Below are 13,581 nucleotides of genomic sequence, written 5' to 3' on the forward strand. Positions count from 1 at the left end.
TTTTTAATTCCTATGTTTCTTAAATCTACGATGAAATGATTCACCCACTTTCCATTAAAGTGTACAATTTGCCTGTCGTTTTATTAATATGAATTCTAATGACAATATGCGTAATTTCGTCCTTTATGTTCAGTTAAATAAGGTGAACGTCTGTCTGCTGGTCACTGTGCTACTAAGTTGCTATTTTAATAATTGTATGCCTGCCATTCACAAAAGAGGTGGCGGTGGGATGTTTTCTATTGAGCATCTCAAATACTAGGACATTTATGTACCTTATGGACCTACTCATCCCTTGTCAAGAAAGTCTAGTCTTAGTACCAGGTGTATCCAGTTATAGGTTCAGTTCATCCTCACCACAACGCGATTGCGGCTGGTGTTCCTGACATCTTCAGCGACCTGCACGCTCAGCAGCACACTGAGCCCCAGCAGCCTGCGGCCGCGCCCCGCCACCAGCTCCCAGCTGAAGTTCGAAGACACCTCCACCGGCGGCGTGGGGGGGAGGCTCAATTCCTGAAGGATCCGCTGAATTGGTTTGATGCCCTCAGATTCTAGTTTATCTGGAAAGATTGTGAATTAATAATAGGCATCATCTTCATCATTGTCAGCCGCATCCACAGTTGAAGAAAGGTATGTCCCTTAGAACGCCAACAAAGGTTGCCCGCAAGTCTCGCAATGTCATGAGTCGTACTAGACTAGGGGATGTCCTGCCAACGCTTCGCTATGCGGTTCGTGGTCGTCACTTTCTTCCCCAACGCTACTACTAGGTATATAAGGTTTAAGGTATTTTAGTGGTTAAGCAGAAAAAACTTCGATTAAAAAAAATCCGATGTGTCGAGTTAAACTCGATTAAAGACGTGGGTTATCCATTTTGTTCAGCTGAGTCTCTACTAGGCTAGCCGCCTTGCGCAGTAGCCATTTTCGGTGCGATTTTGAGCCCTGTATTGAACAAAATCATACCTCTTGCGCTTGCCTCACGCGGCGGCACTTCACACATTCAGTGGAGACACGGCTTTTCATTATAAAGGGAAACATTGGTTGCACTGCCTACTGGTAACGCGTAGTTGTGGCTGAGGCATATCCATATCTACTTTATCTACTCACCAGTGTTGACACAAGTTCTGTATAGCGCCTTGGCTTTGAGCACGCTGCTCGGGAGCCCCTCCTCATCCGGCATTTCCAGCAGTTCTCGCAGGTCCGAGACCAGTCGCTCCCGTAACCTGTACAGTACAAAATGTTAATGTCGCTCGGGACTCGTCGGTTTTCTTCCTTTTTCTTAAGATTCAAATGAGAAGGAAAAGAAAAACGATCTTGTTTCTAGTCTCAACCTTTTATTAAGGCACAATATTAAAAGAAATAGATAGCGCCGATAATTAAGATTAAAAATAGTGATAATCCTCACACCTCTCGTGGCGTTGAAGAAAAGGACAATGCCTTTCATAACGGGAGAAAAGGGACATAAAATGTGTACCTACCTACTTGGTGTGGTGCAATGCGTTCGGGTCATGTTTTTAGCTTATATGCAGCATTTTAAAATAATACATTATTTCTAAGAAAGCTTATATGTAAGCATCGTAATAGCTCACAAACGGATAGACCGATTTCGAGGTGGATTTTACATGAAAGCGAATTTTCTTGTATGGTTCAGTGACGGGTCAGCCGTTTTTGAAAAATTGGATTTTGAAAATGTCAATGTAGTTGTAGGGGTATTTTTTCAACCTTTTACCCGAAGGAGAGTTATGTTATCTAAGTTGGTTCGTTACCTGGCGAGCTGGTCCCACGAGGTGGCCCATTCCGGGACAGGGTTCTTCTTGATCCAGCCGCCGCACGCGAACTCGTAGAAGTCCGTGCAAGGTTCGACATCCTTGTTCAGGGATGAGATTATCCTTGATGCTGGTAAACAAAATAAACTATGATAATTTTATATTTTATAAGCGGACGAGAGGGGTGGAGTACCTAGAGTGTAAAAAAAATAAGAACTGATTCGTGTCGTGTCCGATAGATTTGAACTCTTCCAGCTTACAAGTCTTAACACTGTACCTACCGGTGAATCACCTTGCTGATGCTCAAAATTATCTAAATGACCGATCATATCGCGCTGGATATTTTCACAAAAAAATCATTATACTCGTAATTCGAAAACATTAAAAGATCGGCTGTTCGCCCTCTAAAGCCTCACTGAACAAACTTCTTTAAAATGGTTGCTTACAACCCTTTCAGAGATCCCCGAAATTCTATTTGTGAGTTACAAGATTCTAGAAGTATAGGTATCCTAGTATAATAATAATAGTAAAAGCCTTTATTAACAATCTAGTAAGTATATATATACAACACTAGTATTCGATTCAATGGTGCGTGCGAAGTTCCCAATCCGCACTGGGCCCGCGTGGGAACTATGGCCCAAGCCCTCTTGTTCTGCCCGGCCCAGCAGTGGGACGTATATAGGCTGGGATGATGATGAAGTATATATAATAATTTTATTTTGGTTCTTCAGACATCGGTAAAGATTGTTTTGCTTTAGCATAGGCCTCCCCCAAATTTTTCCATATGTTCCGATCATGACATTTTCTTCTCCACATTGTACCTGCAGCCGCCTTTAAATCATCATCCCATCTTCGATACGGCCGGTATCCTAATAAATATTATAAATGCGAAACTGAATTTATTCGTTTGTGGGCCAATCAACTATTTTACCGACACTTTGGGCGTCTCCTGCGTTAACAAAATTGTGTCTGGCGTTACCAAAAAATCGTACTTCCAACAAGATATTTCACGGTTTAATAGCTTAAACTTACGTAGGGTGGCATGTATTCATGTACACCATCTATTATTACAGAAAAAAACATGTTTACTTACAAAAATCTGCAATTGTTTGAAAAATGTCGCGGACAGATTAGTGTCGGTAAAAAAGTTGATTAGCCCTTGTTATACTTTCACGATCCACTTGACCACGGAAGCACTTGACTAACATGATGTCATATTATATGGAGATACTTGTAGCGTGACACCCTAAAATGGACGTGGGATAGTTTTTATTCCGTTAAATTGTACCAACAGTTCTCGCGGGATAGGGATAAACAAATTCTACGCAGATCGCAGAAATAAACGTAAATATATAGCCCTGATCTTGCATCAGTGGATTCCCGCGTTGATAGGAAAAGCGTGGGTGGCCAGCGGAAAATAACGCATACGAGTCACTCGAGCACAACGGCATGCACGGTCGCGACTCGCGACTATGTGCGATGCCGCGCGAGTCCTAGAAACTGCAGGGCTACTACGAAACTCGAATTTCGTGTCGTGCGGTCCCTCTGACACTTATACTATTTAATACGAGAGCGAGAGGGACGGTACGATACGAACTTCGAGTTTCGAGTTTCGTAGGCTACTCCTGGACGTTCCCTTAAAAGATTTTCGTAACACAAGGAATACGGCGGTAGAAACCTACCTAATTGCCGCGTATTTTTGGTAACAGTTCAGGGCGCCTGTTAGCTGAGAGGAGGTTGAGGATCTTTGATGCGGTAGCCTTAAATTTTGCAAAAAAAAAGAATTTCACATGATTCCTTTCACATTTTTAAACTGTGTGTGTGTGTGTTGAGTAGAACCAACACCATTGTATGTAACCTTATCTATTGGTTAGGTTAGGGTAGTTTTATAAAAATCTTGAAACATTTACAAATACATAATGCAAACGCACTTGGCATAACCTAAACAACGAAACCCCCGAAATTGTCACTTCAAAGTTCAATATCTCAAAAACGGCTAAACTGATTGTGATGAAACATGTCTAAAAACCATCGCTAGAAAACCTTTCAAATAAAAAAGCCGCATTCAAATCGGTTGCCCCGTTTAAGAGCTTCGGTGCCACAGACAGCCACATAGCGGTCAAATTTAAACACCCCTCTTTTTGCGTTGGGGGTTAAAAGTGAAGCTTGCGAAACGAATAATTCGTAATAAAATGTTTTGGTTAAACATTGGTGAACTCTGATGCGGTTGTTAAAGCCGTAGCTTTGCCCCAGATTTTCTATAGCGTGCAGTCGTAGCAGAGCCGTAACTCAAGCATATCAGTAAAAGCCTTGCGTGATCGCGATGTGGCGCCGAAGCCGCGATCTGACGCAACACTCAATGATCTTTCGTAGCAGTTGATTTCGGATCTTCTTAAGATATGGACATTTAATTTTATGGGCATAAAAATTTACGTGGTTTATATTAGTGGTTTGACCTATGTCCCCTCAAACTAAGGGTCGTAGGTACAAAGATGGTACCTACAAAGCTAGGCTTGCTTAGTATCCATCTAAAATGACCTCACACGTGTAGGTACCATCAGCCAAATATGTGGTCTACCACCCCAAAGCTGATAATCGTTTGCATGTCATAAAACAATAATGCCAATAGACGTGTCTGTCAACTTGAAAGTTCGACTTTAGCGACATATTGATTTGAACTTGTGACGTCAGCATCACCGGCACTATTAGACCTTATTAGACCTAGATTACTTGTATATAAATAAAAGGCCGATAGAGCTCACCTCGTTGTTTCCTTCAGAATCCCTGTAGGTTACCCCAGGCTAATAGAATCAGAAACACATTAAAAAGACCCTCGCAGTGCCTAACACCGAGGGTCACGTGACGAGCTGCCCTCCCCACCAGCCGGGCCAAGAGCACTCCGTCACAAACTTGTTTAAAAATTGATAGACCACTTATTTGGCTGATGGTACATTTTAAGTAGAAGAGGAGCTCTCTTAACACTGTACATTCATAGATATCTACAAATATGTACGAAACCCTCGGTGCGCGAGCACGACTCGCACTTGACCGGTTTTTTGAGGATAATAAACTTGCTCCAGTTATAACTTCTAAGCTTCTACATGAGAAATCTCGCTCACAAAATATTGGATATTTCCGTCTATCGGTTATAAGTTTTAACCTGAGACGTTTCATTTGAAGTTGCAATGAAGCTGATAGAAACAAAACAATAAATTAGAGGACGGAAAAGTCTACCAGGAATAACCTAACCTAACCAACAAAAAGTTGGAAATCCCCCGACTTTGTCACTTCAAAGTTCAATATCTCAAAAACGGCTGAACCGATTTTGATAAAACGTCTAAGAAACATCGCTAGAAAACCTGTTTTCAAAATAAAAAACGCATTCAAATCGGTCCACCCGTTTAAGAGAAACAGAAAAAAACAAGAAATGAAACTGGCGGGACCCGCAGAGCGCGCTTTGAAACAAAAGACGGTCGCATTGCCGGCCAGCGGCCGGGAAAGTTGTATGAAATCTCTTTGCAGGCCGTTAGAGTGTCCACGCATCGGCAGCCGAGAAGCAGCGCCTGCAGCGCGATACCGGCCTATTATTTGTAACACAACGTCAATGTTTCATGTCATGTTTGAGAAAAACACTATTTTCACATAAATGTGAGAGTGGCAATCTACTACCAACTACGAATTCAGGACTCCAGCTGCGGTGTAGAAGCCAAGGGGAAACCAAAAAACTATTTTCCCAGGAAATTCGTCATGAAGGTTCAATACTGATCCTCATTCATTAGCGAATTGGAAGAGAAGAATACGTCTGGCAAATTTTCAAGTCTTGTACGTTGATAAGGTACATATTAGTAATCTGTGGGTTGATAGATATTCGCGGTAGGTACAGTCAGCAACAAAGATATGGAAATGCCAAAGTGCAAAAAACATGCACGACCGTAATGTTCAGGCAATAAAGTCATGTATACATATTTTTGGGACTTCAAACGTATGTATATTTTTGTTGCTGATTGTACCATTTTATAGTTTGAGGAGAGGTTTTATGATATGCAATCGAATGGGATTGCATGTAATAAAACAATCCATTTAAATAGAGGTAGTTAAAGGTAATTAATGTGTCCACTATACTACTAATTAAAGTAGAAAACAGAGACAAATTGTATCACAGCAAAATCAAAAACTAATACGTATAAAAACAATTGACGTCATAATTTTGAATCATCTGCTAAATATTCAAACACGTGTGCCGGTGAGATAAGTAATATGCGCAACAAAAGTGCAATTATTATGTTCCACAATAATAAAATGTCTCCTTAATTAATGCATTCGTATCATTTTCCCGCGAAAACGGCGTAGTCTATGGTACACGTGGAATATGTAATCTGTGGCAGGTTTTTTAATTGCAAACAAGTTCGAATTGCGATGATACAGATTCCATACTCTATGGTAAATGGTAATGAGTTGGTAATGCTATCAAGATGGTTCAAGAATGTGGAATTGTGCAATTACTCAATAATTATTACGTTTTAACTTGCAGATCGAAGGAAGCAGATGCGTTGGTATGGCGAATATGCATTGCCAATGTATGAATTACTATCGGTATGGTATTTTAATTTGTTTTCTTATGTTAATATTGCATTCTTTTGCATAAGTTGTTCTAATTTATTCGGAATCTTTTGCTGTGCTGGGCATTTTCGTGTACAGATGTTGCTTTATTTATAAATTTCACTTTTAGAAAAAATATGGCTTTTCCTATTCAGAATCAAGAGCACAATCGATTCCAATAGTTTAAAAAATGTCCCCAAGAAAAAATGAGTTTTGTTACGTGTTTTTCATACACTTAGAAATGGGCGTACTAAAACTGACTCATAAAATTTCTAATGAAAAAAATGGAGTCATTTTTTTAAACTATCGGAATTGTGCTCTTGATTCTGAGTAGGAAAAGCCATATTTTTTCTAAAAGTGAAAAAAAATAAATAAAGGCACATCTGTACACGAAAATGCCCGTTTACAACGTTTTTTCGATTATAATATTCAAATAATGTGTGCGTGTCGCCTTTATACAAAATTAAATTAAAGTTGGTTAAATATTGTTGTAGCTTAAAATATGTAAAATCGGACATGACCTTTTAATACATTTTGACATTTGATGAAGAAAGTCGATTGTACTTAATTGCAAATTATTGTGGTAGGATTCGAAGATATCCAACACTTCATTTTATTGTGGAATGTGTTCGGAACATTTGTTCGGAATCGCGATGTGACGGAGATGTTGGTTGTGAGAAGCCAACTTGGAAAAGTACGATAGTCGACAAGGGGTGTTCATAGGCATTTTAGCCTATCCGGCTTCAGACATGGCGTTGACGCTGTCCAGAGACCTTTTTTATCTAACGCGCTCGATATTACAATCGCTTTCACCACCTCTTTGAGTCAAAAGATGCAGGATACTCATATTAAATATAATGACCCGGATAATTTTCACAGGCCAGCTATAACTACTAACATAGTCTTAAGGAAATACTAACAAAATTTTTGGATCAAGTTGTCTGAATAAATAAAATTATTATATTATATTATTATATTATAACTCACGTCTTAAATCGAGTTTAGCGCGACATGTTCCGGGCTAATCCGTAGCCCTTCGTCTCCAGAGCCCCGGGTGTGCGCGTGTTGCAGCAGCCGCTGAGTCGTGTTGCTCCGGAGACGAAGGGCTACGGATTAGCACGAAACATGTCGAGCTAAACTCGATTTAAGACGTGAGTTATCCGGGTCATTATATTTAATATGAGTGAGTCTCACGGTAGTTTCATATTCAGGATACTGATTAAAAAAAACGGTCAAGAGCAAGTCGGACCAAGCTCAGTGTAGGGCTCCGTAGTTCCCGACCTTGCCTTAACTTAACTTTGCCTTAGAAATCATTGTTTACAAAAAGTTAAAAACTATGCTCAACAGATTAAGTTGAAAATAATTTTCCTACAAAGTTTTTATTAAGCTTAACTTTCATCATTTTTTGCGCTTTCAGATTGAATATCGCCGAAAATATTCGCTTTATCAAAAAATGGTCTTCATTTTCAAATACCTATCCAACGATACCATAGCATCACGCACATTGTACCACAACACAGGGTGGAAGCGAAAAAAAAATCATCCCCACAGAATTACGCCTCTCCATTTCTTCCGTGGATGTCGTAAGAGGCGACTGGGGATATAGGTTAAGGTATACCATAGGTATACCGTAGGCGACAGCCTAGCAAGCTGTCACTATTGTACCGTTTTTGTCAAACTTAAAACCTAAAATTGCTAAAAGTGGCTCCGAAGCGGTAACGTTTCGTGTGCTCTGCCTACCCCATTTGGGAACGCAGGCGTGATGTTTGTGTGTGTGTGTGTGTGTGTGTGTGTGTGTGTGTGTGTGTGTGTGTGTATCAAATTTGAGGGGGGGGAATTATATTCTTTGCTCTCTTTGTCATTTTAATGAGATGTCATGTCAGTTACTAAATGGAAATGTTTTTGTTAGTCTGCAGGGTAAATGCACGCTAACCTTTTGATGAGTAATATGCTATTGTTCCCCTGCAAGCTTCAAAATCGTGGGCGGAAACGTAAAGCATCCTTAAGCAGTTGTAAATATCACTCCAATTTAGCTATTCTCGTGATATCCCTGAACTATAGCGAAGAGGATGTCACTCGCGAAAGTCACGAACTTAAAGGCTGCGTTACCAGCAGAGATGTGAGAGGATGCGTTGCGAGGAATGGTTTGTCATGAAACAATAGAAACGCTCCATTTACCTCGCTCCGCCGAGCTGTTGCCGAGGATAGGTAAATGAAGCGTATTTTGGTTCTTGACAAACACAATCCTCGCAATACATCCTCGCACATTGTATCTCTAGTCGAAACGCATCTAAATAATAGGGAGTTGATACAACAGTTATTCCAAGTAATTTCATTACATACATAAATAAATAATAAATATCATGGGACACTTGACACCAATTGACCTAGTCCCAAACTAAGCAAAGCTTGTACTATGGACACTAGGCAACGGATAAACATACTTATATAGATAAATACATACTTAAATACAAATAATTAATATAATTTGTTTTCTGTATCGCTTACTATGTCTGGTGTACAATAAAGAGTCTTTGTATTGTATTGTATTGTAATACATATTAAGCATCCAAGACCCGAGAACAAACATTCGTATTATTCATACAAATATCTGGGATTCGAACCCGGGACCTTAAGCTTCGTAGTCAGGTTCTCTAACCACTTGGCTATCCGATCGTCAAACGACATCCGATATCACGCCTCTTTCCCAACGGGGTAGGCTAGGCAGAGACTACATCCTTCCACTTGCTGCGATCCGGGCATACAACTCTCGCTTCCTCCACATTCATCAATCTTTTCATGCATGCACGTCGGTTTAGAGTACTCTGACCCGTCCTTTCTTCAGATCGTCCTCGATTTGATCATGGTACGTTCATCTAGGCCTTCCTCTGCCAACGTTCCCATTCGCCAAGTCATTACTCTAACTAAATAATAAAACCGGATTAATTTTTAATTAATAGCAAAAGTTTGTTATGTAACTTGTCTTTCCTCAGCCGTCAGAGACAGGCTTAGCGTATCATTAAACAATGCAGGTTCAGTGGGCTGACTCACCAGTGCCAACACACTCCTCGCTGACGCAGGGCCGCGGGCTCCAGTGGTCTGACAGCACCAGCACAGCTGTGTACACTGCTAGTGCGATCAGAGACAGTCCTAGCGCGCCGATCAGCACTGATGAACAGCGGACGGTGCGTTCCCTGAAACAAAAGGGGAATGTTTGAGTTAATGGTCTTTAGCGTTGCTAAATGATTTTAGATAATGGTTTTCACACACAAGAAATATTTTTGTAAGACTTTAGGTACGGCACGTCACGATACCCCACGAAGACCCCACGCTATGGGGTTGAAATGGAAAATCCTTCCTTTTACGCAAATACTTTTATTAACGTTATTCTTACATTTCTCACGTGCCAAATTAAAGTTTTCTAGTGCTAAAAACAGAGCTAAACAAGCCGTGGATAGACGGACATGGCGTAACTATGTATAAAGATGCCTTAAAAATTTTAAAATATCAAAAACGGAACCCTTATAGTTTCGCCATGTCTGTCTGGTCTGTCCGTCCGCGGCTTTGCTCAGGGACTATCAATGCTAGAAAGCTGTAATTTTGCACGGATATATATGTAAACTATGCCGACAAAATGGTATAATAGAAAATCAAAAAAAAATTTTTTAGGGTACTTCCCATAGACGTAAAGTGGGGGTGATTTTTTTTCTTATCCAACCCTATAGTGTGGGGTATCGTTGGAAAGGTCTTTTAAAACCATTAGGGGTTTGCTAAGACGATTTTCAGTGATTTGTTTGCGAAATATTCAACTTTAAAGTGCAAATTTTCATTAAAATTGAGCGTTCCCCCCCCTCTAAAATCTAAACCGGTGGGTGGAAAAATTTGAAAAAAATCAGGATGGTAGTGAGTATATCAAACGGCTAAGTTTGCTTAAGAATTATTAGTAGTTTATGAGTAAATAGCAGCCTAAGGTATAAAATATACCTAAACTTGGAAGATTCCGTATAAAATACGAAATCCTTAGAAAAATATTAGGTAGTAAGTACTTATTTTTTCGTAATGGCTACGGAACCCTATTTTGGGCGTGTCCGACACGCTCTTGGCCGGTTTTTTTTAATACCTAAGAATAAAAATATTTTTACTCGCTATTCGCAAACACATTCACACATACAGAAAAAATTAAATTTAAATTGTTGATATTTCTTTCCAGTTGTTATTTTATGTATTCAGTATCTTTTATTAGCTCTACGCTCGAGCTATGTTAGTAGTCATATAGATAAAGCCTAGGAAGTGCTCGATAAAGTGAGTTTCACTCGAGGGACATCGACCTGCCGGTGGCCAATGCGTCAGCTGCTTCCGGCCCGCTTTGCCTAACACCGTGTATTGCAAACTATTGTTTGTGTCCAAATTCAGAATAGCAACATGTATTTGGATGCAATAAGCGAGACCACGATCTAAAGTCAAGTGCAAAAATAGCGGAAAAATTGGTAGATGATAAGTAGGTGTACTCGTACAGTCACCAGCACCAATATCTGATACAACAGGCGTGCATAAATATCTGATACGACTCTATTTCTAGGGCCGGAAGGACGTGCCAGATATTTTTGTACGTAGCCAAATATTTTCGGATGAAGCTGCTAGGGTGTGGTGTTTCGTCGTTTTAGTATGACTCTTTTTTGTTTTTATGTATTTTTGTGTGTAATTTGAATTTTACAGCTCATTGCTTTTTAACTGTGAAATGCTGTAGGTAATTTTTTGACAAATAAATAATAAAATTATGTTATTTTAGAAGGGGTTTTCTGTAGGCTTACATTTTTTTACTGAATCATTTTTTGACTTTAAAATCCTTGTTACTAATATTATAATGCAAAAGTAAGAGTTACTTTTGTCTGTCTTTTACCTCTTCACATTTAAACATTGAAAAGATGAAACCCTGGGAAAGGAAAGACATAAGATAGTTTTATTATTCCAGAAAAATCCTTAGTTCCTACGGAACGTTATTACTCGTATTTAAGTAAATTCTAAATTAACAAATTTGTCGGGGGCAAAAAGCTACTCGGTACATAGTTCAATGATTGCTTTGTTAAGAATATTGATTTGATGCTCTTATTTGAGTAAAGTTCGATATTTAAACACGTTATTGTCCAAAGCTAGCAGAGCGTAAAATCACACGATTTATGATGTTGCAATTCTGCAAATCAGACTCACCTGCCCACATTCATTAATTTCCGAAAAATCTCTACTCAATTGAATTCCCCAGACCGCAACCGCTAACGGCCGAAAGTAATCGCGGTCTCTATCGGAATAACGGTGACGCACAGGGCTGCCAACTGCAATACCTTGTTAGAGGTGTTATACATATTATTTACACCGTATCACACCATGACCGTAAAGGGAACATGTCAAGCAAATAGTACATTGTGTCTTAAGGGCGGTAAAGAAGGAATTACGAACGAGAGTCTATTAGAAGCCCGAAGTCGAAGACTGAGGGCTTTAATGAGTCGATGTTCTTAATTTTGGTACCGCCCGTGCAACATACAATGTTTTTCATCACATTTGCGAGTAAAATTTTATATTTGTTAAAGAAAAAATATAATTGTTCCAAATATTGGCGATACCTTAGGCTGTGCTCTTGGCAGCACCGCCCTCTACCTCCCTCAGCATGCGCCGCAACGTGCGTGTGCATGTGGTCCTGCCTCCTGCAGCAGGAGCGCGCGCACGCGGCACGGCGCAGCGCCATCAGTACGGGCACTGACTCATTTACCGACCGCGGGCTTCATGGCAAGAAAATTTGTACGCGCAATGAATCATTTACCGACCACGGGTTTAATGACAAGCACATTAAGGTCGAGGGTTTTATTTGGGGGGTTGCAACCAAGGTAGCCTGCATGTTACGACACTGTTTACGAGCAAGTGTGATGAAAAATATATTCTTTGTATCGAAAAGTATGAGACTATGCCCACAAGTGCACAGGCGGCATTCTGCTGATTCGGGACCATTTCGTGACCGTGATGCGTATTTTTTAGTTTACTTCTGTTTTTTTTTGTGTAATTGTCAGGAGGGTATGTAGGTATGTATGTAAACTCTTTATTGTACAAAATAACTAAACAAACACAATTGACGAACAATGAGTAACCAGTTTGAGTAACCAACCGTCACTGTCGCGTATGCGTTTGACATTCCGTTCCTGACACGCTCCTATAACGGTCATGGCATGATACGGACGGTGTAATGTGTAGAGACTGATTTTACCCGTAGTTTGATAAGTTCCAAAAATATTACGGATCAAACACCCGTATTGAGGTTTACATATGCATTTATATTTATTCAAATGTTTTGCTCTATTTGTCGATCCTTGTTTTTTGATTGCTCCTCTACCACTCAAAGGTTGATTGGCAGAGATCCCTGCAGGGATAAGTCCGACTTTTTACTTAACACTACTTTTTTTTTATGTAACCTTTTTGTTTTTCCTTTTTGTACAATAAAGAGTACCTACCTATAAACAAACAAACGAACAAACTAACAGAACAGCACTAGAGATAAGAATTATTAAGAAGACTAGCTGTTGCCCGCGGCTTCGCTCGCGTTAAATATGGGGTAACACATTTTAGAATTTAAAAATCAACCTAGATGATCATAATTCGTTAAACTTTGAACCCCTGTTTCACATCTTTAGGTCAGGGGTGTAATTCTAGAAAACCCACGTGCTTCTTTTGCCCGCGACTTCGTACCTACGCGGCATAGGATTGTTCCCGCAGGATAGGAATAAGTGAATTCAAGAGAAAACCACACTGTCCGCGATTGAATTGAAACAGGCTTCTATTATTTCGGGTATCGATTTTTAAAAAGCTTTTACTGATAGTTTTTTTTTAAATCCGCTCAGTTTTTCCAGAGATTCCCCAAACAACCAAGAAGCAGACAAATTTAAATATTTCCTTTTCCCATGGGAATTTCGAAAAATCCTTACTTAGTGCACTCCTATGATACTTTATCTACATGTGTGCCAAATTTAGGTCTCAGCCTGTCCTGTCACAGTATACTGTTTTACAGGTAGGTATGGATAAATTTTGTTACGTAATGAGTTGATTAGAAGCCGTGGTGGCCTAGTGGTTTGACCTATGGCCTCTCAAACAGAGGGTCGTGGGTTCAAACCCCGGCTCGCACCTCTGAGTTTTTCGAAATTCATGTGCGGAATAACATTTGAAATTTACCACGAGCTTT

General features: G+C 39.9%; 1 protein-coding gene across 1 annotated transcript in view; it reads right to left on the reverse strand.

Moving 5' to 3' along the window:
- Positions 1-13,581, reverse strand: part of LOC141445623 (neprilysin-4-like) — a 75,202-nt gene that overhangs the window by 19,223 nt on the left and 42,398 nt on the right. The window contains exons 3-6 of the mRNA XM_074111475.1: positions 9,411-9,553; positions 1,761-1,890; positions 1,102-1,217; positions 355-557 (exon numbers count right to left, since the gene is read on the reverse strand). Coding sequence (XP_073967576.1) covers positions 355-557; positions 1,102-1,217; positions 1,761-1,890; positions 9,411-9,553 — 592 coding nt within the window. The remainder of the gene's footprint in view (positions 1-354; positions 558-1,101; positions 1,218-1,760; positions 1,891-9,410; positions 9,554-13,581) is intronic.

Source organism: Choristoneura fumiferana, chromosome 2 (assembly GCF_025370935.1).
Source record: "Choristoneura fumiferana chromosome 2, NRCan_CFum_1, whole genome shotgun sequence".
Classification (NCBI taxonomy): Eukaryota; Metazoa; Arthropoda; class Insecta; order Lepidoptera; family Tortricidae; genus Choristoneura; species Choristoneura fumiferana.